General features: G+C 34.4%; 1 protein-coding gene and 1 long non-coding RNA gene across 7 annotated transcripts in view; one reads left to right on the forward strand and one right to left on the reverse strand.

Moving 5' to 3' along the window:
- Nucleotides 1–23,745, forward strand: part of LOC136038037 (uncharacterized) — a 28,550-nt gene extending 4,805 nt beyond the window's left edge. For 4 of the 6 annotated variants that reach the window (XR_010620116.1, XR_010620115.1, XM_065720980.1 and 1 more), the window contains exons 2-3: nt 15,966–16,146; nt 23,385–23,745. Coding sequence is in view for 3 of the 6 variants with exons in the window: in XM_065720980.1 (XP_065577052.1) it covers nt 15,966–16,146; nt 23,385–23,647 (444 nt within the window). In the remaining 3 variants the exon portion in view is untranslated. Of the gene's footprint in view, nt 1–10,643; nt 10,709–10,780; nt 10,804–15,965; nt 16,147–23,384 lie in introns of those variants that run through there. The other 2 variants (XM_065720981.1, XR_010620114.1) reach the window with 2 other exon arrangements.
- On the reverse strand, nt 799–27,770 carry LOC136038039 (uncharacterized). Its single transcript, XR_010620117.1, has 2 exons — nt 27,702–27,770; nt 799–1,005 (listed from the first exon to the last, which is right to left on the reverse strand). It is a non-coding gene; the product is annotated as an uncharacterized LOC136038039 (long non-coding RNA).

A 27,770-nucleotide genomic window follows, 5' to 3' on the forward strand; every position in this document is an offset into this window, starting at 1 on the left:
TGAAACACGGGTTAGAATCTAGTTTTTATATTGGTATTAAGGTGAAACTTCCATGGAATGCTTAGGAGGATGTTAAACAAATCGAAAGATACTAGATGTTTCTAAGTCATCAAAACAGTGGAGCTTCTTCAATATTTCAATAACAGTTAAAGGAGGTTATCAAGCTGAAGCATTCTGAGAATGTTAGAGGGGATGTTGAACTTAAAGACACTATAGAACAGCCAGTGTTATTAAGTTGAAACTATCAAGAAATATCTATTAGGATGTTAAATTAAATTGAAACACACCATAGGCATTCTAGTTGTCAAAATAACATGTCCACAATATCTCAGGAATAGTTCAGGGCCATAATTTGGAACTTTCAGTGATCATTGGGCTTGATATTGAATTTGATTAAAATACAACTAGGCCTACATACATTCTGGTGTAAAAACATCATATCTGGAATGTTTCAGCATCAGCTCAAGGGGTTTAGTTTAAACTGTTGGGGGAGGTTGAACTAAAACAAAATATATTATCCAGATCCGGCTTTTTAAAATGGTATTTGCAAAAGGTATATTGCTTCAGGGAATTTTTTCTTCATTAAGTTGAAATTTGAAAGAATATTGAAACTCAATTGATTGAAAACTCAATTTGATTGAAACTCAATCAAAGGGCATTATATGCATCCCAGTTTTCAAAAGGGTGTATTTGCAATATCTCAGGAACAGCTAATGGAAATTAGTTGTAACTTTCAGATAATGTTGAAATAAATCAAAAGATATAAACCTTGGCTATCAAAATAAAACTTAGACCAGCAGAAATCAAATCCTATTATAATTCAAACTCAAAATGGCCAGAAATTTATATTAAAGAATACATTAGTTATAGTTGAAACCCATTTTACCAACAGGCTAAAAACCCAGATGGATCCAGATTTCATAAATCATGTTCAGCTTGTTATCTGTTGGAACTATCCACAGCAGCAGTGGTGTAGTGGGCTAAAATTTCTGTACCATTATGCACCTGAAAGTAATATTTTATAGTACAAGGAGAAACATTCACTTGCCACAAGGTATTGAATGCATTTAATATGCTATAGGGAGGCTAAAAGTTTAATTCTATTTAAGTAAATAAAATCAAAAAAGTAAAATTACTTTTATAATAAATAAAATAGAATGAGTAAAAATTGAATAACTTTATTTTCAATTCAAGGCTGTAACTGATAACCGGAAAAGAGAATATTTGTAATATAATTTGCTTTCAGGGCACTAGAAGCACCAATGATGCAGTAGACTTTAGATTTTTACAGTTAGGGAAGGAGGCAGTAGCTAAATTCTAGTTTGTAGAAAACTAAATTGGTCATGAGCAGTCTTGGGATGAAATAAGATTAAACTAAATATTTGACATGTAATGATGTCAGCTGCTGAAAGGCCCATCATTTCAAAATTTAATTTTACTGTAATATCACTTTTATTTTCAATGTTGTAGTAAGTATGTAAGAAAATATTTGTAATAAAATTCATTTTCATTAAAGCGCCAATAATTTAGTAAGTTTTAGACTTTTACAGTTAGGGAGGGAGGCAGTACCCATATTCTTGTTTGTAGTGGTTTTTGTTCATTTCAATCTTTATTCCTATACTTAACAAAAGCTTTATTCATTTTAAGATTTATTAATTCATTAATATTAGTACGTGTTGTAAATTTGTTTGCTATAATTGTTTATTTAATTTCGGTTTGTTTGAAGTTTCATTTGTGCTACAATAGTAAGATATCATTGTTTGTTTTAAGCTTGATTTACATATTCAGTTTTTGCTGTGCCTGTTAAAAGATTTATTTATTCGTTTATATTAGTACAACAACAAAATAAAAAGAAAAGCAATATAAAACTAGAAGAATTCAACAACAAAAACAATGCAAGAAGAGATGATAAAACTAGAAACAATAAGGAAAATCAAAAACAATTGAACACACTCCCCTCCCACACATAAAAAGCACAACCAAATGTGTTTAAGCTACTCCAATCCCATCCAGCTAATAAGAGTCCAGCCTAGTGCAGGTTGGATTTTATTTACTTTTAGTTTTAATGATAAACAATTCTGATTTTCACCTTCCTTTCATTTCTTGATTTGTTGCAATCCCTTTTTTCTTATTGTTAGACGTTTCTGTCCTTTCTAGTTTTTAACAGCATGAACAAGCCTTTTTTGATGCATCTAAAGATATTATCAGTCTTTTTATTTATCTTTGTATGTTCTTTTTCCATGGCTGGTGTTAACACCCTGTAAAAGACCCTGCTCCCGAACAGAAAATACCCCTCCCCTGGAAAACGCCCCAGCGTGAACCCCCTCCCCTGGAAAATTTCACCCACACATGGCTGTTTAGTCCCCAAACCTTCTGGACTTAGAAAAACGACTAGAATTCCCAATTTCTGATCCAATGAGCACTCTCAGAATTTTCTGCAACCATGAGATATAGGTGTAGATGAGGAAGGGACAGTCCTCCTCCTGTATGGAACAAATTCTGCTCATTTTGAGGCTTAGTGCTATTCTTTACTTTTGCAATAACAGTGTAAACCAAAAATATTCCCTGAAATCATAAGGGAGTAGAGATAAATTTCCGATTATTGTTATGTTTTTAAATTTTCTTTTGTACCTCTCCCCCCCCCCCAAAAAAAAGGCCGGAAAATACACTGTAGCTGCCTTTTTGTTGGGAAGCCTTTCCATCGAGGGGGGGGGGGGTAGTTGGATGATTTTCTAAATAATTAGAAATTACAGTCCTTTTCAAATGAAAGTATCCTAAGAAATTTTTTCAGCTAGAATGGAAGAATTTTGGGGAATTTCCTTGGGGAGGTGAGTATCATTATTTGAATATTACTTTCCATGGTGGAATTTTTCCATGGGTAAAAGAAATTTAAGGTAATTTTCATGGATGGGGAAGCCAGGTTTTCCATTGTTATCTTAAAGCAATCTGGAATTAAATTTAAAAAAAAAATCTTCAACTGAAAGTAAGGAGCAATATCAAATTTAAACGGATATAAATTATTGCGTCTAAAGGGGGTTGCCCCCTCCTCAAGACCATGTTTTTTTATGCTAAAGTTTGGACTACTTGTCCTAACTCCTTAAGAATGATTTCTGTAACGCAATAACCGTTTGATAAGAATAATACAAAAAATCTTCAATCTCCTGTTATGAATAGTATTCATGGGTGTAGAGAGGGGAGAGGGGATGTTGCCTAAAACCACCTTGAGCGAGCTGGATTTTCCAGAATGATTTGATTAACAATCAGAAATAAAAAAAAAAATTTAAAGCAAGTTTGTTCAACTTAAAGTACAGAACAACATTGAAAAAGACAAAAATTAGTCCATGCATGAGAGGGGCTGCACCCTTCTAGATCTTTTGCTCATTAAATTAACGTCTCTGTTAATTTGACAAAGCTGTTTATTCTAAATTGACATACCTGATGTTTCTGAAATCTTTCTTAAAATTAGGAAAAAAGTGAAACTTCAGCATAAAGAGAGAGTAGGGCTCATGATGAATAAGGAAGCTGCTAAGTCTTGTTTAGACAGGGAAGGTATTAATAATATAAATACTAATCACTCATTTTTTGAAAAAGTTTAAGGTATCAATTATATTAGTATATGCCCCTGTAGAGCCGACTGATGGAGATACTAGTGATTCAGATGAATTTTACTTACATTTACAGAAGCAAATAGACAGGATCCCAGGTAGAAACATTGGTGTTTTTATTAGGAGATCTTAATGCCGAGGTTGGTAGAAATAGGGATAGATGGTGTCCTAGCTAAGGTAAATTTGGTGTAGGAAAAGAAAACAATAATGACTACAGACTGTTGCAATTTTTAGGCATAACAATCTAGTTATAACCATTACGGTGTTTAGTTACAAAATGGGCCATAAATTAAGATGGTGTTCACGTGATGGTAAGACAGCACACCCTATGGGCTATGATATTTCAAACCAAAGACTGACAGGATCAGTATCAAACAGTTCGTGGTAACGAACTGTAGTAAGGAGCGACCCGGCTCAATAGTAAACGAAACTCTAAAAAACGGAATTTTGATGCTAAAAGATACATCAAAAGAATTGAATTTTCGTGTTGATTCTATATATATAAATTTCATCAAATTTAATCTTCGTCATCAAAAGTTACGAGCCTGAGAAAATTTGCCCTATTTTGGAAAATAAGGGAAAACATCCCCTAAAAGTCAAAGAATCTTAACGAAAATCACACCATCGCATTCAGCGTATCAGAGAACCCTACAAGAAAAATTTCAAGCTCCTATCTACAAAAATGTGGAATTTCGTATTTTTTGCCAGAAGACAGATCACGGGTGCGTCTATCGACCAAGTGGTCCTAGAATCTCGCAAGAGGGCTCATTCTAACGGAAATGAAAAGTTCTAGGGCCCTTTTTAAGTGACCCAAAAATTGGAGGGCATCTAGGCCCCCTCCCAGGCTCTTTTTTCCCAAAGTCAACGAATCCAAATTTTGAGATAGCCATTTTGTTGCACATAGTCGATAACCATATTAACTATGTCTTTTGAATGACTCACTCCCCCACAGTCCCTGGGGGAGGGGCTGCAAGTTAAAAACTTTGTCCAGTGTTTACATACAGTAATGGTTATTGGGAAGTGTACAGACGTTTTCAGGGGGATTTTTTTGGTTTGTGGTGGGGTTGAGGGGAGGGGGCTATGTGGGAGGATCTTCTTTTGGATGAATATGTCATGGGGGAAGAGAAATTCAATGAAAAGGGCGCGGGATTTTCTAGCATTACTATAAAAAAAAACAATGAAAAAATAAACACGAAAAGTTTTTTTCAAGTGAAAGTAAGGAGTAGCATTAAAACTTAAAACGAACAGAGATTATTACGCATGTCAGGGGTTCTAAAAATACTTTAGCATAAAGAGCGAGGTATTTAGGAGGAGATAAATACCCTGCTCTTTATGCTAAAGTATTTTTAGTAATTTCAGCTATTTATTCTACGGCCTTTCTGATTCAGGGGTCATTCTTAAAGAATTGGGACAAAACTTAAGATTTAGTGTAAAAGGCGAGGTATTAACGAGGGGACAAACCCCCTCATATACATAATAAAAAATATAAGTATATAAAAGTTTGATGCGTAAGTTAATTCTTGAGTTACGTATATTTTTTACTAATAACAAGAGCTCAGAGCCCATATGGCACTTGTGACGAGGCAAGAAGAGCTAAGAGCCAAGAGATCATGTGGTATGAGCTCTAGCAAAATTCTATGAATCAATAGATTGATTTAAAAGGAAAATAAGAGGCTTAATGTTGATCAGGATTTAAAATAAGAGCTCTGACTCATGATGTCCTTCTAAATATCAAAATTCATTAAGATCCGATCACCCACTCGTATGTTATAAATACCTAATTTTTTCAAATTTTTCCTCTCCTTTTAGCCCCCCAGATGGTAGAATCTGGGAAAACGACTTTATCAAGTCAATTTGTGCAGCTCCCATACACGCCTACCAATTTTCATCGTCCTAGGACGTCCAGAAGCACCAAGCTCGCCAAATCATTGAACCCCTCCCCCCAACTCCCCCACAGAGAAAGCGAATCTAGTACGGTTCCGTCAATCACGTATCAAGGACATTTGCTTATTCTATCCACCAAGCTTCATCCCGATTCCTCCACTCCAAGTGATTTCCAAGGTGTCCCCCTCCAACTCCCCCCAATGTCAAAAGATCTGGTTAGGATTTGAAATAAGAGCTCTGAGACATGAATTCCTTCTAAATATCAAATTTCATTAAGATCAGAACACCTATTCGTAAAATAAAAATACCCCAATTTTCACGTTTTCCAAGAATTCCGGTTTCCCCCTCCAACTCCCCCCAGTGTCACAGGATCTGGTCAGAATTCAAAATTAGTGCTTTAAAGTGCAAGACCCATCTAAATATCAAATTTCATTAAGGTCTGGTCTCCCTTTCTTAAGTTACAAATACCTCAATTTTCAAAATTACCCCCCCCCCCCCCCAACTCCGCCAAAGAGAGCAGATCCGGTCCGATTATGACAGTCACATGTCTTAGACAGGTTTTTATTCTTTCCATCAAGTTTCATCCTGATCTCACCGCTTTAAGTATTTTCTAAGGTTTTCGGTTCCCCTCAACTACCCCCCCCCCAATTACGCTGGATCCGGTTGAGATTTAAAATAAGAGATCTGAGTCACGAGGTCCTTCTAAATATGAAGTTTCATGAAGATCCGATCACTCCTTCCTAAGTTAAAAATACGTCATTTTTTCTAATTTTTCAGAATTAACACCCTCCTCCCAATAGAGCGGATTCGTTCTAATTATGTAAATCACGTATCTAAGACTTCTGCTTGTTTTTCCCACCAAGTTTCATCCTGATCCCTCCAATGTAAGCGTTTTCCATGATTTTAGGTTCCTCCACCACAAACTCCCCCCAAAGTCACCAGATCCGGTCAAGACTTAAAATAAGAGCTTTGAGACACGATATCCTTCTAAATATCAAATTTCATTGAGATCCGATCACCCGTTCGTAAGTTAAAAATACCTCATTTTTTTTAATTTTTCAGAATTAACTCTCCCCCCCCAACTGCCCCAAAGAGATCGGATCCGTTCCGGTTATGTCAATCATGTATCTAGGACTTGAGCTTATTTCCAATGTCACCAGATCCGGTCGGGATTTAAAATAAGAGCTCTGAGACACGATATCCTTCTAAATGTCAAATTTCATTGAGATCCGATCACCCGTTCGTAAGTTAAAATACTTCATTTTTTCTAATTTTTCAGAATTTACCCCCCCCCCCACTACCCCAAAGAGAGTGGATCTGTTCCGGTTATGTCAATCATGTATCTAGGACTTGTGCTTATTTTTCCCACCAAGTTTCATCCCGATCCCTCCACTCTAAGTGTTTTCCAAGTTTTAGGTTTCCCCCTCCCCCCCCCCCAATGTCACCAGATCTGTTCGGGATTTAAAATAAGAGCTCTGAGACACGATATCCTTCTAAATATCAAATTTCATTGAGATCCGATCACCCGTTCGTAAGTTAAATATACCTCATTTTTACTAATTTTTCAGAATTAACCCCCCCCCAACTACCCAAAAGAGAGCGGATTCGTTTCGGTTATGTCAATCATGTATCTAGGACTTGTGCTTATTTTTCCCATCAAGTTTCATCCCGATCCCTCCACTCTAAATGTTTTCCAAAATTTTAGGTTTCCCCCCTCCAACTCCCCCCAATGTCAGCAGATCCGGTCATGATTTAAACTACGAGCTCTGAGACACAATATTATTCCAAACATCAAATTTCATCAAGATCCCATCACCCGCTCATAAGTTAAAAATACTTCAGTTTTTCTATTTTTTCGAATTAACCGGCCCCCCACTCCTTCCCAGATGGTCAAATCGGGAAAACGACTATTTCTAATTTAATCTGGTCCGGTCCCTGATACGCTTGCCTAATTTCATCGTCCTAGCTTACCTGGAAGTGCCTAAAGTAGCAAAACCGGGACCGACAGAATTTGCGATTGCTATATGTCACTTGGTTAATACCAAGTGCCATAAAAACGTTCGTTAAAAATTAAAAGTTCTAGTTGCCTTTTTAAGTAACCGAAAAATTGGAGGGCACTTAGGCTCCTTCCCCACCCCTTATTTCTCAAAATCGTCTGATCAAAACTAAGAGAAAGCCGTTTAGCCAAAAAAAAATAAATAAATTTCTTTTTAATAATTTATGTGCGGAGAGCCAAAATCAAAAATGCATTAATTCAAAAATGTTCAGAAATTAGATAAAAAAAAACTAGTTTTTTAAACTGAAAGTAAGGAGTAACATTAAAGCTTAAACGAAGATAAATTCTTATTTATATGAAGGGGTTTGCCCCCTCCTCAATACCTCACTCTTTACGCTAAAGTATTTTTAGTAATTTAATAAGAGCTATTTATTCTAATTAGACGGCCTTTGTGATTCAGGGGTCGTTCTTCAAAAAATAAAATAAAAAAAACAAGCTTTTTTTTAACTGAAAGTAAGGAGCGATATTAAAACTTAAAACGAACAGAAATTACTTCGTATATGAAAGGGGCTGCTTCCTCATCTACGCCCGTTCTTTACGCTAAAGTTTGACTCTTTCTCTCTACTCGACTTTTTAAAACAGTAAAGAACTTTAGCGTAAAGAGCGGGGCGTTGATGAGGACTCTTTGTTTGACTCTGCCACAATTCTACTTTTTAAAACAATTAAAAACTTTAGCGTAAAGAGCGAAGGATTGCGGAAGGGACAACCCATTTCATATACGGTGTAATTTCTGTTCGTTTTAAGTTTTAATATCGCTCCTTACTTTCAGTTTAAAAAGCTAGTTGTTTATTTAATAAGATACTAGAGCAGGTAGGAGTGTTGTTATTAATGTTAAAAGTAAAGATCACAATGTGGCAGTGTCTAGGGTTAATTTTAAAGTTGAAAATTAGGAAGGGTAACTACTTCCCGGGAATTTATGATATTAGTAGACTCCAGTATGAGAATAAGAAGAACTTTTCAGGAACAGTTTAATATTAAACTGGAGAGTTTAGAATTTAACAATGGGGAAGACGGATGGAATTATTTTTGGAAAACAATTTAGAAAGTTTCTGATCGTGTCTTAGGGAAGATTGTTAGGACTGCGGTCAGGAATATTAGGAAAAAGCTTTATGTATAACAGTGAGGAGAAGGGGCTCATACATGAATTATCTGAGTGATAGATCATATGAAAACAAAAGGAATGGAAAGTAAGTGGAGAAAGCATTATAATATGAGCTAAGGATGTGTGAAGTGGAGGCCAGGTATAAATTGCCGAGGATCCGAAAGATGCAGCTATATGGCATATTAGTAAAATATTGTAATGGCGTGTTAATGAATTGCGAGGGAATAGTCAATCTGGATTTGTTCTAGTTAAACTTAGGAACGGGGTCACAATTAGTGATAAGAAAAGAACTAAAGAGAGTGGGCAGAACATTTCGAGAATTTGCTTAACCTAGATAGGCTACAGTTGCAGGAAAAGATACAGAATAAAATGAAAAAACTTGTGATACCTTGAATGTGAAGGAAGATTTGTTTTATGAGGAAGAATTAGCGACAGCAAAAGGATTAAAATTATAAATGAGTTTCTCAATTATGGCAGCTCTGAGATTAGAATAAAAGTTACTGATGATTATGAATATGACTTTTAAAAAAGGGGAAGTACCAAGCGATTTTAGGAAAATCTTAATTAAACCACTGTATAGCAAGTTATTTAGTAATATGATACTTTTAGACAGAGAGCTACTATGGACAAAGTTTTAAGAGAAGAACAGTTTGGTTTTAGAACAGGTAGAGGATGTGTAGACCAAATTTTCACTCTTAGGTTAATAATTGAGAAGTGTCTCAGCTATCAGACATCTTTAGTCGTCAGTTTTATGGATTATGAACAAGTACTTGATTCTGTTACCAGAAGAGCTTCAATAAAGGTATTATCCTTGTATGGTATCCCCCTTTATGTGGATTATTTTGAAGTATTCTGTCTTTAGAAGCTCAGGAAAGGCAATGGGAGATTAAGGAATCAAATGGGGGGGGGGAACAATCCCCTGGACTTAGATTATGCTGATAATGAAAGCAATCTCGATGAAAATATGAGCAGAATGAATGAACTTTTAGAGGTTTTGCGATTTCATGGTGCTATAATAGGTTTGAAAATAAATGTTAAGAAGACTAAGTCACAACAGTTAGGAATAAGTGAAGCTGAAAAGGTGACGTGGGTAACGAAAAGGTTGATCAGATGAACTGCTTCATTTACCTTGGTAGTATTATTAGTAAAGATAGTGGAATCAGTGAAGATATTAAAAGTAGAGTAGCCAAGGCTTAGGGTATTTTTTCAAAGTTTCAAAAAGTTTAGAAGAATAGGAAGATAAGTCTGCAAACCATGATTAGAATATTGGAAGTTACTGTGATAACAGTGGTCAAATATGGCTCTGAAGCATGGGTGCTCTGAAAACCGGATGAAGATTTGCTAGATATTTTCCAGAGAAACTGCTTACGGATTGTTCTGGGTACCCAGCTGACTGATCGTATTTCAAACAGTAGGCTCTACGAAAAGTGTGTTTCAAACCAGTTTTCAGGGGTATAATGGTTAAAAAGTTGAGATGGCTAGGGCACATTCTGCAGATGAAGGATGACAGATTGCCAAAGATTGTCTTTTTCGGCCAACCGTCAAGGGATAAACGGAAAGTAGGTCGTTCGTGATTAGAGTGGTAATATATCATAAAGATGGATTTAAAGGAAATGGGAACTTCCTGGGGGGTTGTAAAGAGTGAGGCTTTGAGTAGATTGGGAGGGATTAGGAGCGTGCGTACCTATGTTGGTCTCAGGTGGCTTGGTGCCGCGGTGAGTTGTTAGTAGTATTAGTATTGAAAATTTTAAACATTTTAATAACAAATACTAAATTTAAGAAAACATCACTGTCAGCCCGGAAGTATTACGGTTTCTGCCAATTTTTCACGTGGAGATGTTCTGACGGAATTATTCGGGTGCTATTTTCTGCGTTTTTTTTATTTCTGTGAAATACTTTCTACGGAATGGGGCATTTCTGCACCATTTCGATAAACCGATTAGAGATTAAATTCTTATTGAAATAAAATAATGGTAGGGATATTTTTTCAGCCTGAATCGTCCACAAGCAATTTTACACTGAGGGGCACTCTCAACGAAGATGGAAGTGTCTGGAGGGAAGGTTTGCTTTACGTTGGATGAAATTTCAACGGAGTTTTCCGTGAGAGGGAGGGTTGCCCCCTTCTTAATTCTTGCTTTTAAGGCTAAAGTTTGACTGTTAGTCCCAATTTTTTAAGAATGTCTACTGAAAAAATGGGGTTTTTTTCATTAGAATAAGGAGGTTTTTTTTAAGTGCCAACAGCTTCTGCGTAAAGAGTAAGGTAATGAGGAGGGGCAACCCTTTATACACAGAAAAATCTTCCAAAATTATTTCTAATTTTTATATACAATGAGGCAAATTCAAACCTGCATTAGTTGAAAAGCGTTCAGAAATTAAATACATAAAAAAAACAAGTTTTTTAAACTGAAAGTAAGGAGTTGCATCAAAACTTAGAACGAAGAGATTTATTCGTAAATGAAAGGTGCTATTCCCTCCTCAACTCCTCGCTTTTCTCGCTAAAGTTTGACTATTTATTTTTTTAAAGTAGAGTTGTGACAAAAAATCAAACTTTAGGGTAAAGAGGCAGACGCTGAGGAGGGAACAGCATTTTTCACATACGGAATAATTTCTGTTTGTTTTAAGCTTTAGTGTCGCTCCTGACTTTCAGTTAAAAACTGTCTTTTTATTTAATTCAAAAAAGAAAGGCAAAGAATTTTTACGCATAGAATTTGTTTCTGAGAAGTAAACTGACATTTTTTTGGGAGGCGAATTTTCTCTGGGGGCGGGATGTGGGGGATGCCCCCTCTTAAATACCTTGCTTTTTACGCTAAAGTATTTCTTTGTCTTCCAATCCTTTACGAACAATAAGTGAAATACAAGGTTTGTTAAGTTAGAACAAGATAGCTTTTTGACATTCTAGATAACGTTAGCGTGAAGAGTGAGGTACTGTGGAAGGGGAATCCTCCTCAGGGGAAAATATTGAAATGCCGCTAATTTTGAATAGCCAAAAATAGCCAGTAGCTTATTTTTCTTTATCCAAGCCCTTGTAATCTCAATCTAGATTTTTGTGGTAAGCATATATGTCATCGGAGCCTGTTTGTATATTATTCCATGTTTGGGAAAAAAATTGTGCAAAACACTCTTTAATTACAATTTTTGTTATTCAACTTTGGCAGAGTGAAGAGTTAATTAATTTAAACAAAACAAAAATGATTGGAAATGTTGACATGGATATAACAAATGTAGAAAGTGAAATCATCGTTATATCGTTAAATCAAATTATCTCCCAACACTTCCAATTTAAAGCAAAACATATCAAACAGTTCGTGGTAACGAACTGTAGTAAGGAGCGACCCGGCTCAATAGTAACCAAAACTCTAAAAAATTGAATTTTGATATCAATAGCTACATCAAAAGAATCGCATTTTAATGCTGATTTTAAATATATGAGTTTCGTCAAGTTTAGTCTTACCCATCAAAAGTTACGAGCCTGAGAAAATTTGCCTTATTTAGGAAAATAGGGGGAAACACCCCCTAAAAGTCGTATGATCTTAACGAAAATGACACCATCAGATTTAGCGTCTCCGAGAACCCTATTGTAGAAGTTTCAAGCTCCTATCTACAAAAATGTGGAATTTTGTATTTTTTGCCAGAAGACAAATCACGGGTGCGTGTTTATTTGTTTTTTTTTTTTGTTTTTTTTTTCCAGGGGTCATCGTATCGACCAAGTGGTCCTAGAGTGTTGCAAGAGGGCTAATTCTAGCGGAAATGAAAAGTTCTAGTGCCCTTTTTAAGTGACCAAAAAAATTGGAGGGCATCTAGGCCCCCTCCCACACTCATTTTTTTCCTAAAGTCAATAGATCAAAATTTTGAGATAGCCATTTTGTTCAGCATAGTCAAAAATCATAAAAACTATGTCTTTGGGATGACTTACTCCCCCACAGTCCCTGGGGGAGGGGCTACAAGTTACAAAATTTGACCAGTGCTTACATATAGTAATGGTTATTGGGAAGTGTGTAGGCGTTTTCAGTAGGATTTTTTGGTTGGGGGGAGGGGTTGAGAATAGGGGGATAGGCTGGGGGAGCTTTCCATCGAGGAATTTGTCATGGTAGAAGAAAATTTCCATGAAGGGAGCGCAGGATTTACTAGCATTATTAAAAAAAAACAATGAAAAAAGAAATATGAAAACGTTTTTTTCAGCTGGAAGTAAAGAGCAGCATTAAAACTTAAAACGAACGGAAATTATTACCCATATGAGGAGCTCACCTCCTCCTAATACCCCGATCTTTACGCTAAAGTATTTTTAGTAATTTCAACTATTTATTTTACGGCTTTGGTGATTCAGGGGTCATTCTTAATGAATTGGGACAAAATCTAAGCTTTAGTGTAAAGAGCGAGGTACTGACGAGGGGGCGAACCCCCTCATATATGTAATAAAAACATGAGAATACAAAACTACTTTACGTAAGCTAATTTATAAGTTACGTATATCTTTTACTAAAAAAAAGATTCGTAAAAAATTAAAAGTTCTAGTTGCCTTTATCTTAATTAACCAAAAAATCGAAGGGCAACTAGGCTTCCTCCCCCGCTCTTTTTTCTCCAAATCATTCAATCAAAATTATGAGAAAGTCATTTAGCAAAAAAGTATCTAATATTAAACACATTGATAAATTAAATCTTGGGAAAATTTATAATAGCCTAGTTGTACCTCATCTGCTTTCTCTTTGTCCGGTTTGGCAGTTTTTTAGTGAACCTCAGAAACTATATGTTCGTAGGGTATATTTTCGTTATGCTAAATTATTCCTCTGCGGAGAGCCAAAATCAAAACATGCATTGATTGAAAAACGTTCAGAAATTAAATAAAAAAAAACAAGTTTTTTTAACTGAAAGTAAGGAGCAAAATTAAAACTTAAAACGAACAGAAATTACTTCGTATATGAAAGGGGCTGCTTCCTCAACAACATCCTGCTCTTTACGCTAAAGTTTTTTACTGTTTTAAAAAGAAGAGTTGAGAGAAAGAGTCAAACTTTAGCGTCAATAGCGGGATGTTGTTGAGGAAGCAGCCCCTTTCATATACGAAGTAATTTCTGTTCGTTTTAAGTTTTAATTTTGCTCCTTACTTTCAGTTAAAAAAACTTTTTTTTTTTATTTAATCATCGTAAAACTCATCTAATAACGGACTTGAAGCAAAACAGTGGTATGCTTTGGTTGGGTGAGCTAATTGCCTATAGTCAGAAATATTGCCTCTGTACCCACTTTGTCAACGTAGCGTTAACCAGCGATGAGAATGTAGAATGTGATGTAAATTATGCATATAATTTGCAATTTTCTAGAGGTTCTGCTATAACTGAAACGAAAGTCAAAACGAAGAGAAACTGAAGTAAATGATCATATCAAACATAATGGCAATAGAAACTGATATAGGTGATCAGTGAATGATAAAACAAGTAGAAATTAAGCTGAATATTTGATTCAAGCACAAACAGAAATTACCTCATACAGGTGTTTCTTTCCTACACTTTTCCTTCTCATAACTTTAAGTTCTTAAGTCTATTTTATCATTTGTGCTTTACTAAAAACAGATTTTATTATAAACATTTGTTCTATATTTAAAACATTGAAAAATACAAATTACACTGAAATAAAATCATGAATTGCTAAGTTTCCTGGGATTTACTCAGGATGCAAAAATGGGATGGCTAAGGGTATTAAGTTTGAACTTCCAGGGGATGTTTTACTTTATCAACAGAAAATATACTTCATCCAAAAGGATTTTTTGGTGTATATTATCTAGAGATTCCAGATATCTTGATTTATATAGTGATTTGATTTTTTATTATTTGTTGATCTTTTGAAAAAATTGAACCACGCTTTTGAAAATATATTTTATTTTCAATCAAATACAAATAACACAATAGTATTTAGAAGGTTTATGGGCAGGAAAAGAGCAGTAGCCAAACTTTTGTTTGAGGTCATTTATCTTTGTTTTAAAATTTACTTGAGTATTCACCTAATTCCTTATCGTTTTATGATTTACTTATTCATCTATATCAATATTTTTTATCTTTATATTTGATGTGATTTTTATTTTAAGTTTTGTTTGTTTTGGGTTCCTTTTATTCTTTAATAGTATTTATTATTTATCAGCTGTTTAAAGGTTGAATTCTGTCTGTGGTCTGTAATTTTGTCTATGAATTCGAGTCTTTGGCTGGAGCAATTTTTTTGCTGCTGCTTTTTTATAAGATAAGAACAACTTCCTCGCATCAATTTTCTATGCAACACAGTATATGTTAATCAGTTTCAAGAAAATGATTTTCTGAGAGTATATCTAATTTTTAGTAGTAATGGTAGCTTTTCACAGTATTGCCACATTGGGATCTATTATCTAGCTATCTCGTTTTGACCCCTGTTGTAGCCTGTGGTGGTAAAGACTGCATAGAAAGTAACAGAGTAAATTAGTTATAAAAATCATAAAAATCCTCATTGTTTTGGTGCTGTTTTTAATCAAAATTATATATACAAATGATAATGCAGCGCCATTTATTTTGAATTGTGTTTCTAATAGAGCGTTTTTTTTTTAAATAGCCAGATGGTAAAGATGAATTTTATAATTGTTTAGTTCATTCAATTTTTTTTGTAATGGTTAATATTTGTGATTTGGTAAAATTTATTATATTTAGTTTACCTAATGTTGCTAAAAAGAATTATATATTAACAGGATAAGCTTGTTTTGGTGTTACTTGGTTGTTTTACATTTGCTGTTTTTTTTTTTTTTTCATAGGCATATATTTTGGGGGTGATACCTGACACGGGGATGCCATGGATATTCTATGGTAGCCACAACACTTGGCTGGGTAGAGAATTTAATGTGGCGAAACCCTATAGGCAAGTGTATTCTCCTGATGAGCCCTTGTGTTAAGTTGTTGCCTCTGAATTATTTGTCTTTATTGTTTCTATTGTTTGGTAAATGACGACTTATACTTATTGACGACATGACTGCCTCTCCATGGATTATTCTTTATGGTTGATTGTGTATGGCTATGCTGTTTGACCTATGTGATTGCATGGATGAGTAGGGTTAAGGCCTCATTCAAGTGCTGGTCTATATTAGTCACTAATTTAGGAATTAGTGAATTTAGGTTTAGTATTTTTTTTTTTTTATTATTATTTTTTTTTTTTTTTTTTATGTGTTTGTGCTGTTGCATTGGTGATTTCTCTTTTCATGATATATATATATATATATATATATATATATATATATATATATATATATATATATATATATATATATATATATATATGTACATAATTGTACAAAATTGTATGTGTATTATTGAAGGTCATTTCAAGGAGTCAGATTGTATCGTACCAAGAATTATTGAAGCAGCACCAACTTGAAGTGTCTTTAAAGGATGAAAAGCTAAGCCCTATGATTGATATAAGCCGTCATCTCAGTGTTGAAATCCTCATCCTGAAAAAAGAGAATCAAGCCGCCGGTTTTTGCGTTCTTCATAATGCTGGTAATTTTCATATGTTTTTCTTTTCCCGTTCAATAATATTTTTAATTCTCAAAAATTTAATCTCTGCTGCCCTGGTTGGATTCTGGATATACATCAAGATAAAAAAAAAAAGATTAAAAAAAGATAAATCAAGATAAAAAAAAAGATCATGTGTGCCCTGAAGCGCTTTGACACCTATCTCCTGAACAGGTGTTGATGCGTTCACAGAATTTTAGAGGATTTTCTCCTTACTTCCCTCCTAATTTTCTAGTGATTTTATTGGAAATTATTTGAAAGATTCCCAATCAGAATTTCAACAGAATCCCTATCAATATTTTGAGATTCAGTATTCCCATTCAAGTGTTTATTTTTCTGAGAACATAGGGAAAACTTTCTCTTAGAGGGGGTGCGTGATCCATTTCTTCAACAGTTTTGAAAAATACATTTTGTAGACGATATATTGTTAAAATCAATTGGATTTAAAAAAATTCGTACTCAAAAAACAAAATGTCATCCAAAACAAAACAAAACTCGTGATCAAGAAATTTCGTATCATCACTAGATGTTCTTAGACGATGACCAACGGGTAGAAGTTGCTTGAGTTCAAATTTATTTAATAACAATTATAGACAAAAAACGTAACATAATACATCTTCTGCATATGACATAGCATGATATGGACGGGGGATAACAAAGCAAATAAAAAAATCCAACTTAGCATAAACCGCAGATGGGGTTTTAAAAAACAAAACACAACTACAATATCATATACCCTGTTACTACTTGGTCAACGCTCCACGCTCATCTCCTTCCTTGAGACACATCAATAAAAATAAAACACTACCTTTCATAATTTAACACCGATTTAATCTAACAACTATGCATCCTGTTATATTAATCACTGAAAGCTATATTTAGAAAATAATTCTTTCTTCGACTTCCTTTTAAATTAACTTAGATTACTGTTTTTAATATTCTGATTTAATGAATTCCATCACAAACATCAAAAACAAGAAGAACATTAGGGAATTATTTTCGTAAACATGAATATATAGCAGAAGAAAAACTTATAACAACATATAACCAGTAAAACTAAAATGATTTTTTTTAAAACAGTCCCATCCTCCTTACATCAGCAAAGCTCAACCAGGACTGATGAATAAAGTGAGATGAAACGAGACAATTCATTGAAGTGAACAAAAAATAATTAAAAACACGTTTTAGGAGTAATCTTGCTTTTTTGTAGCTGACCTCAGAGGTCAATTTGTGACTGGTTCTGTGTTTATATATACTGTTTTTTCTTTAAATATTTTGTGAGATCGTTTTTAATTAAATTTGCGCATAGAGTATGTAGTGAACATTCCCCCAAGTCCCTATATAAGTAAATTTTATTGTTGCTCTTAAGTCTGATTTTAATTGCTTCTCAAACTACCTGCTGTACGCATAGGGCATTGCTAATAAGGGTGGATTCTTTAAAAAGTATTTTGTGGCTAGGAATTTCAAATACATGGCTGTATGAAGCAGAATCAAAAGAAAAAGAAAGTTATTCTTACTGAAAGTAAGCAGCGACATTAAAACTTAAAACGAAAAGAAATTACTTCATAATTGAAAGGGGCTTTTCCTCCTCAACACCCCGCTCTTTACGCTAAAGTTTGAATCTTTCTCTTAACTCTACTTTTTAAAAAAGTAAAAAACTTTAGCGTAAAGAGCGTGGCGTTGAGGAGGAAAAGCCCCTTTCATTTGCGAAGTAACTTCTGTTCGTTTTAAGATTTAATGTTGCTCCTTACTTTCAGTTAAAAAACTAGTTTTTTTATTTAATTTCTGGACGTTTTTGAATTAATACATGTTTTGATCTTGGCTCTCCGCACATAAATAATTAAAATGAAATTTGTATATTATTTTTTCTTGGCTATCTCATAGGCTTTCTCATAGTTTAATTGGGTTTCTCATAGTTTTAATCGGAAGATTTTGAAAAAAGAGCGAAGGAGGAGGCCTAGTTGCCCTCCAATTTTTTGATTACATAAATAGGCAACTAGAACTTTTAACTTTTTACGAATGTTTTCATTAGTAAAAAATATAACTAACTTACGAATTAACTTACGTTTTATTGCATATATGAGGAGGTTCAACCCCTCGTCAATACCTCGCTCTTTACACTAAAGCTTAAATTTTGTCCCAATTCTTTAAGAATTGGGAAGAGAATTGAGAAGTTCGTTTTAAGTTTTAATGCTGCTCCTTACTTTCAGTTGAAAAACTATTCATATTTATTTTTTCATTGTTTTTTAAATAATGCTTAAAAATCCTGAGCCCCTTCATTGAAATTCTCCTCCCCCATGACACATTCCTCCATGGAAAGATCCTCCCAAGTAACCCCCCTCCCCTCAACCCCCCCCCCCAAAAAAAAAAAGAAGGAAAAAAACTGAAAACCTTTGGTCACTTTCCAATAACCATTACTATATGTAAACACAGGTCAAGTTTTGTAACTTGCAGCCCTTCCCACGGGGACGGTGGGGGAGTAATTCGTCCCCAAAGACATAGTTTTTAGGTTTTTCGAATATGGTGAATAAAATGGTTATCTCAGAATTTTGATCCGGTGACTTTGGGGGAAAATGAGCGTGGGAGGGGGCCTAAGTGCCCTCCAATTTGTTTGGTCATTTAAAAAGAGCACTAGAACTTTCAACATCTGTTAGAATGAGCCCTCCCACGACATTCTAGGACCACTGAGTCGATACGATACCCCTGGGGGGAAAACAACAAAAAAACAAATAAACAAGCATCCGTGATTTGTCTTCTGGCAAAAAAGTGCGAAATTCCACATTTTTGTCGATAGGAGTTTGAAACTTCTACAATACAGTTCTCTGACACGCTGAATCTGGTGGTGCATTTTTCGTTAAGATTGTATGACTTTTAGGGGGTTTTTCAACCTATTTTCTAAAATGAGGCAAATTTTTTCGGGCTCGTAACTTTTGATGGGACTAATCTTGATGAAACTTATATATTTAAAATCAGCATTAAAATGTGATTCTTTTGATGTAACTATTGGTATCAAAATTCCACTTTTTTTAGTTTCGGTTTTATTTTACCAAATTTAGGAAATCCATGATTTCGAAATCATTGGTAAATGCAACTTACAGATTATTTTGTGTGCAGACTTTTTTTTGGATTCGCGGTGATCTATGAGATGGATGGGAGGTAAAGTATATTTGAGGTCTTATCGAAATTCTAATGATAAGCTACCATAGACCCCTCCAATTTGATCAAAAGCCATACATAAAGATGTTTATCGACAGCTCTGATGTAAGATATGAAAGATCTTAGGCAAAAACGAAGGTTTACAAAATGATGAATCTGTATCCCCGTAATAAACTTGAACTTGTCCGTTTCCCAGCCACTGTAGCTTATACTCATTGTAGTAAAATTTTAACATGAGTTTTTTGACATTTTTAGTTTGGCCCTGCCAGCGGCAATATTTTCATTTAAAATTACATTTTTCTTTTCTATACAAAATGACCATATTCGAGTCTGATCGTAAATGATCTGAAATACGAACATGCGATGATTTAGGCATATTCTTTCGGATCGGTTACAACGTCACAACGACTCCCATTGAAAACATTTTCGCAAATCTTACCAAAGAATGAATTTAAAATGTGTTTAAGGCCTCGCGTAAGTCCAGACATTATACTCCCTAGTCAATTCTTTTTCAGAACTATTATTCGAGGAGAAAATTAGAGATATTATTATTCGAGAATTTTTTTGGGAGGATGGGGGGGTTCAACTCTTACAAAAGAAATACCAGGAAAACATGGGAAAATCAAACATTTCGCTGAGAAAACTAAGCATTTTACAATTTCCACAATTTGTGGAAATTACAAATAAAAAGTACATGTTTTCGGGTTTTTACTTTATGCAGACCGATTTACAAAAATAAATTTAAATAATTGCTCGTAGTGAAGTGACCAATTTTCTTCATTTTATCAAACAGTTTGTGGTAACGAACTGTAGTAAGGAGTGACCCGGCTCAATAGTAACCAAAACTCTAAAAAATGGAATTTTTAATAGCTACATCAACAGAATCGCATTTTAATGCTGATTTTAAATATATCAGTTTTACCCATCTAAAGTTACGAGCCTAAGAAAAATTGTCTTATTTTAGAAAATAGAGGGGAACACCCGCCAAAAGTAATAAAACCAAAATTACACCATCCGATTCAGTGTATCAGAGAACCCTATTGTGGAAGTTTCGAGCTCCTATCCACAAAAATGTGGATTTTTTTCCAGGGGCGATCTTATCGAACCAGTTGTCCTAGAATGTTGCGAGCGGGATCATTCCAACGGAAATGGAGTTATAGTACCCTTTTTAATTGACCCCAAAAAATCCTCCCACGCTAATTATTTTCCCGCAGTCACTGGATCAAAATTCTGAGATAGCCATTTTATTCAGCATAGTCAAAAAACCTTATAACTATGTCTTTGAGGACGGCTTACTCAACTGAAAGTACGGAGCAGCATTAAAATTTAAAACGAAAAGAATACAGAAGTTCGCTCGTAAGCTAAAGTTCTAGTTGCCTTTTTAAGTAACCAAAATATTGGAGGGCAACTAAGCCTCCTCCCCCGCTCCTTTTTGCTCAAAGTGATTCACTCAAAACTATGAGAAAGCCATATAAACATGCAAAATTCGTTTTAATTATTCATCTGTGGAGAGCCAAAATCAAAAAATGCATTAATTCAAAAACGTTCAGAAATTAAATAAAAAAAACATGTCTTTGAACTGAACGTAAGGAGCAACATTAAAACTTAAAACGAGCATAAATTATTTCGTATATGAAAGGGGCTGCTCCCTCCTTAACGCCCCGCTCTTTACACTAAAGTTTGACTCTTTCTCTCAACTCTACCTTTTAATACTGTAAAAACTTTCTTATGTCTAGAAAGAGATTTCTTATGTCTAGGTCATTGACCTACTTACATGACTAGCTGCCTAGACAGGTATCCGACGATTCTGGGTGAATGACCTACATATTAATGTCAGGACGCGACTGGCAAATATTTGTTCTTCACTGAATAAAAGCAATGTCCAGTTTTTATAATACTTAATATTCAAGTCGTGAAAATCAAATGAAAAAATGTTTCGTCTTTTGAAAATATTGTTTAGTATTGGGGAATACATACAGTTGATACTAATAAAGTCGTATATATTTTAAGCAATGATAGGACAGCCCTGGGTTATCCATGACCCAACCCCAAAAGGCCCAATATCAACTTTTTTCATGTCTTAAAATGACATAAAATATACTTAAAATCCAAAAAATTCACTTGTAGCATTTTCGAAATACAAAATGAAGATGATATAGATATGTTAAGCGTGATTTTTCCTATTAGAAAAATAATGTTTATAGTGACATTTTTTTTACTTAGAAATTGTTTTCAACTTTTATTTTACATGTCTTGAAATGACATAAAATATACTTAAAACAAAATAAATTAGCTTGTGATGCTTCTTATTAGAAAAATTATATTTTTATCTACACTTTTATTTTTATATTTTTTACTCAGAATTTTTGGACTGAATTTTTCGGACAGAACTTTCTTTTTAACTTGAAATTTTTTTTACTCAGAATTTTTAGGCTTTTAGCAGCTGGTTCTGTCAAACGATTTTTTTTTTTTTTTTTGGAAGGGTGTCATATAAGAATAGGTTTTGCTATTGATAAAAATTTTATTCAAGTATTTCCAAATTCTGTTTGACATTACCAAAATCTTGTCTGATATTATCAAACATCTTCCACAACATTATCAAACTCTCGCCTGATATAACGAGAACCCTCTATTGTATTATCAAAACCCTATGGGGTATTATCAAATTCAACACAAAAAGGTAGACACAGAGACAAGCAAACAGTCTCTCAGACGCACAGGCACAGAGAGAGAGAAAAAACTTATAAACACACAAAGAAAGACAAAGAGACAAAAAAAAAACACCCACTCCGACAAAGAGACACAGAGAATGAGAGAGAGAGATAAAAATACATACAAACGCACAGGGTCAGACATACAAACACACAGTCAGACACAGAAACATGCAAACACATGCGAAGACGCACAGGCAGAGTGAGAAAGACAAAAGACCTAAAAACACAGAGTCAAACACGCGAAAGCACAAAGGCAGACACGGAGACAGAAAAATATCCACTCAGACACACAGGCACATAGAGAGAGGCAAGCAAATACCTACAAACACATGGAATTAGACACAAAAACATATAAAGACAGACACGAGACTATCAAACAGCTGCTCAGACACATTGACACAGGGAGAGAAAGAGAGAGAGGGGGGAGAGAGAGAGAGAGAAAAAAAACATTATAAACACACAGTCAGACACACACACACATACACACACGAAGACAGACACGAGTACAAGAAAACCGCCACTCAGACACATATGCACACAGAGAGAGAGAGAGAAAAAAAACATACAAAGAAGGACGTAGAAACCAGCAAACAGCAGCTCAGACACACATGCAAAGAGAGAGAGAGGGGGGGGGACAAAAACACATACAAATACAGAGACTGTTTTGCGTTCTAATTAGCCCATGTTCCATCTAGGACCATTGTTTCGACACGACTGCTCTTGAAAAAAAAATAACACACATCCATGATGTTTTTTTCTGGTAAAATGCACGAAATTCCACATTTTTGTAGATAGGAGCTTGAAACATCTACAGTAGTGTTTTTTTATTTGCTGAATCTGACGGTGTAATTTTCATTAAAATAACTTCCTTTTTCGGGGTGTTTTCCCGCTTCACACAAATTTTCTCAGGGTTCGTAGTTTTTAATGGGTAACATTAAACTTAAGTAATTATTTACATTTGGAATCAGCATAAAAAATAAATTATTTTGATCTATCTATTGTTATCAATATTCTATTTTTTTAAAATTGGCCGAGTCGCTCCTCTGTTATAGTTCGTTACCTCGAACTGTTTGAAATTTTTCGGCTCGAATGTTTTGCACTGCAATCGGTGGATAAGACAATCGCCATTATCAGTTCGTGACATTTTGCCCTCTCGAAATGTTTTCGAAAAGCACTCTTTAAACTTTGCCATAAGGATTGGGGGCTGAGGGAGCAGCAAGCCTCACCCAAATGTAGGGCAAATTCGACAAATTTGTTTTATCTATTTAATCTAAACAAAGCGATGAATTGATATTTAAACGAATGTTTTATAAATCATTTGAAATTATTTGATTTTATTTGTTCTTGTTTCAGGTGAAGACGCAGTTATTTTTGATGGAGTTTATATATTGCCGGAAATCCGAAGACAAGGATACTGTATGGCCCTCCTCGATTACATTGAGTCACATTATGATAAAAGGAATATTACTTTTACAGCTCCTATTTCTAAGTCACTAACTATTGTCGTAACAAAGCACTTATTTAGAAATGAAAGCTTGCGAATTAAATATTGGATACTGACTGAAAATGGTGATAGGTTAAGTTTTTGGATTAGTACAATGAATAAGTGCACCTGAAAATATGGTGAAAGTCTTGATTTTAAAAATTCTGAGTTGTCTTGGAATAAGAGTTGAGTAATTTTGTATTAAGATTTTAGTAAAAATAATAAAGAGGTTGTCTTTCTAAATTTTAGGAAAAGATAGCCAGTACCATAGTTTTGTTCAAAAAAAAGATAAAAAGAACTGAGCAAAATACTGAGATGATCATTTTCTGAATTAGGTCATTAAGAAACACCCAGTTTCAAGATGTCAGTGAAAGAGGTTCCTCACATTGCAGTAACAAATACTAAAAGGCATATTAGACATAAAAAAATACACGAATATGATGAGGATCATTGAGGGCAAAAGAAAATACTATTAGTCAAACATATCGTTGGCCCTCACTTTACGTATTATAAATGAATTCGATACTGAAATTTAGTAAGTTTTCAAAAATCAGTTCAACTATTAATACAACAGATGTAAATTTGACATCACATTGCGAAAAATATAGATTATCGTTCCATTTACTCCACCAATTAACGAATAAGTAGGTTTTGCCGTTTTTATTTCAATTTTTAGGAAACTTTCAATGTTGTTGATTTTTTTACCAACGAATTCTTAATTAACTGGAAAATTCACTATGAAGCAACTATTAAGAATTCTTCTTTTTCAGATATCTACAAAAAATTTCTGGAAAAACAAGTTTTTTTTCAAATGAAAATAAGGAACAACATTTAAACCTGAAAAGAACGGAAATTATTGCGTATATGAGGCTGGTCACCCCGTTTTCAGCGCCTTGCTCCTCAAGCTAGAATTTTTAGTACTTTTAAAAAAGCTTCCTGTTGTTCTAACTAAATGAACCTTGTGTTTCAGGAGTCGTTCTTGGAGAATTGGTACAAAATTTGAACTTTAGTGTAATAAACTAGGTGTTGAAGAGGGGGCAACCCCTAGTATACGTAATAATTTTTTCCGTCTTAAGTTTTAATGTTACCCCTTACTTTCAGTCGGAAAAAACTTTTTTTTTAATTTAATTTCTTATTCTTTTTTAAATAATGCCAGGAAGTTCGGCTCTTCCTCCACAGAAAATCCCGTCTACCCAGGGATACATCCTCTAGACAATTTGATTCTGGTAAAAATTTACCCCGGACAATTAGCCTACCTTTAACATTTTTATGCGTAAAACTGAGTCGGCAAAGAGAAAGCATGACATAAAAAGAACTACGTTTAGGAAATCTGGCAGATTCTCCCATTGTAATGTTTACCCTGAAAAATTCATCCCCTGGAAACTTCCTTCCCCTTGGTAAAATTCTCCCCGTGGAAAAACCACTGAGCAGAAATATCCCTCCCCCCCATCCGAAAAATGTCTACACGCTTCCCAATAACAAATACTATGTGTAAATAATGGGCAAATTTTATAACTTAAAGACCTTTCCCCAGGCGCTTTGGGGGTCATGTTATTTTCAAAGGCACAGTTATTCGGGTTTTCAATTATACTGAAAAAAAAATTCGTATCTCAAAATTTTGAACGGACGATTTTTGAACGAAAAAGGGCGTGGGAGGGGGCCTAGTTGCCCTTCAATCTTTTTGGTCGTTTAAAAAGTGCAGTTAGGGGGTAAAAAAAGAAACTAATAAATACGTATCCGTGAACTTTCTTATTGCAGAAAATACAAAATTTCACATTTCTGCAGATAGGAGCTTGAAACCTCTGCAATAGAGTTCTTTGATATTCTGAATCTGATGGTGTAATTTGCATTTAGATCCTTTGACTTTTATGGGGTGTGCCCCCCTTTTTTCGAAAATCAGGCAAATTTTCTTAGGCTCTCAGCCTTTTGATGGGCAATTTATATGATTCTGATGCCAAATATGCAGTCGGTGGAAGATGACAGGAAGGAAGTTTTTTTTAGAAATTGGTAATTACTAGTTTCAAAAGGCGTCATCGCTATGGATGATGAAAAGTCAACACTTTTACATGTAGGTATTCCGCAAGATAATTCAAAAATTAATAAGTTATTTAAATACTGTGGAGCAGGTATTGATGTCCTGAATCTTCATTAAAAAACACCTTTACATCTTGCTTTTAGTTGCAGTAAGCTAAAAAATAGTCAGTTATTGCTTTCGATACTTTTGAGGCATCCCATCGAGGCCAAGGACAGTTTAAAGCAAACAGGTTTGCATCATGCTGTTCAACAACAACAAAGATCTTAGTATTTGGAAACTTTTAGTGGCATATGGTGCAACTATTGATTCCACAGATATTTGGGAAAGAATTGCTTTATATGTAGCTGCTGAATGGCTAAAGGTTTGTTAGTTTTTAGTATCAAAAGGTGCACTAACAGATGACAAGGAAATTTGGAACATTACATTTTTACACCAGGCTGTTGTAAATGGCAATCTATCCGTTTTCCAGTTGCTGGTTTCAAAATGTATTAAGCCTCTGATTTTCCTTTTATACCAATCTATTGATTCTTAGAATTTTGTTAGAGCTCATACCATGTGAACTCCTGGCTCATAGCTCTTCTTGCCTCGTCACAAGTGCCATATGAGCTCTTAGCTCTTGCTGTTGCTAGGAGCCTGAAACTTCTACTGTAGGGTTCTCTGATACGCTGAATCTGATGATGTGATTTTTGTTAAGATTCTATGAATTTTAAGGGGTATATCCCCCTATTTTCTAAAATAAGGCGAATTTTCTCAGGCTCGTAACTATTGATGGGTAAATCTAAACTTAATAAAAGGTATATTTTTAAAACCAGCACTAAAATGCAATTCTTTTGACGTAAGTATTGTTATAAAAATTCCGTTTTTTAGAGTTTCGGGCACTATTGAGCCGGGTCGCTCCTTACTACAGCTCGTTACCACGAACTGTTTGAAAATCATAATATGTCATTTACCTGACTTTAAGTTAAATCAGCACCATCTGTTGTAAACTATAAGAGGTTGTAAACATAGGAAATCACTTGATAATTATTCTAAAATTTATAGGATGCCTACATATTAAGCAAATCAAATGTTTATTTTCGTGTAGTGGGGTAAACAAAGACGTTATAGTGATTTTTGTTAATTAACGAAATTAACGAAACGTAGCTATGTTACTACTTTACGTTAACTAACGTGAAGTTAATTTCCTTTCTTTTCATTCTTTCTTATGCAAATTAATGAGTTCGCTTGAGTTTGGACCTTAAAAAAACGTATTCTATGACATTGGACGCTAGGGCCAGTTGTAATTTTGTCTCTCTTTGTGAAATAAAAAGAAAAATTTGATGAATTTTTCAATCAACCATCTCAGTTAAATTTTACAATTTCAATTCAAACAATCAAAGCATTCGATCCAATTTATTGAATTTATTATGAGCTGATATCTCTGCAAGACCAAGCGATGATCAGAACAAACAACTACTGAAAAGGTCATTTTAAACAAATGAAGGATAGTTACTACAACTATTACTAAAACCTCACCGCAGCAACAAGCCACCTGACGCCCACGCAGCTACGCACGCTCCTCCTCCATCCCAATCTATTCAAGGCTTCCCTCTTTACACCCTCCCAGGAAGTTCACAGTTTCCTTAAATGTTTGTTTATGACATCCTCCCACCACAACCGCAGCCGATATGCTTTCCCGTTAGTTACACTACAGAAAAACAGAATTTACTTAAAAAACTTTTCAGTCATATTTTTCACTTTTTTATACCCTACGTCTATTCTCATACTTCCAAATCATTCTTTATGGATTCTTGAAATTCTAGGTTAATTAATTTACATTGTTTTCTTATACAGAAAGAAAAGCGAACACAAAACCATGCAAGCTTGACATATGTTGTACGGTTGTTATCATGAAATCATATTTTTAGGGTTTTTGGCTTTACCTTTTTTTAGTCAATGTTTACCTGATTTTAATACTTTAGCTCTATTCTGATGGTTCAAAAATTCTTGCGCACAGATTTTCACGTTTTTAACTTATTTACTCATGTGGAACAAATAAACACATATAAAAAAGACAATTGGCCTTATATACAGAAAACAGCAGTAAATAAAATAAAATTGCAAAAAATAAAACTATTTTTCCCAAAGGAAAATAGAAACGACGACAACTTACCCCCAACGATCAAAGGAATTGATATCCCATAAAATTCCTTGCACAAATATTCTATGATCGTACATCGCT

Source organism: Artemia franciscana, chromosome 17, assembly GCF_032884065.1.
Source record: "Artemia franciscana chromosome 17, ASM3288406v1, whole genome shotgun sequence".
Classification (NCBI taxonomy): domain Eukaryota; kingdom Metazoa; phylum Arthropoda; class Branchiopoda; order Anostraca; family Artemiidae; genus Artemia; species Artemia franciscana.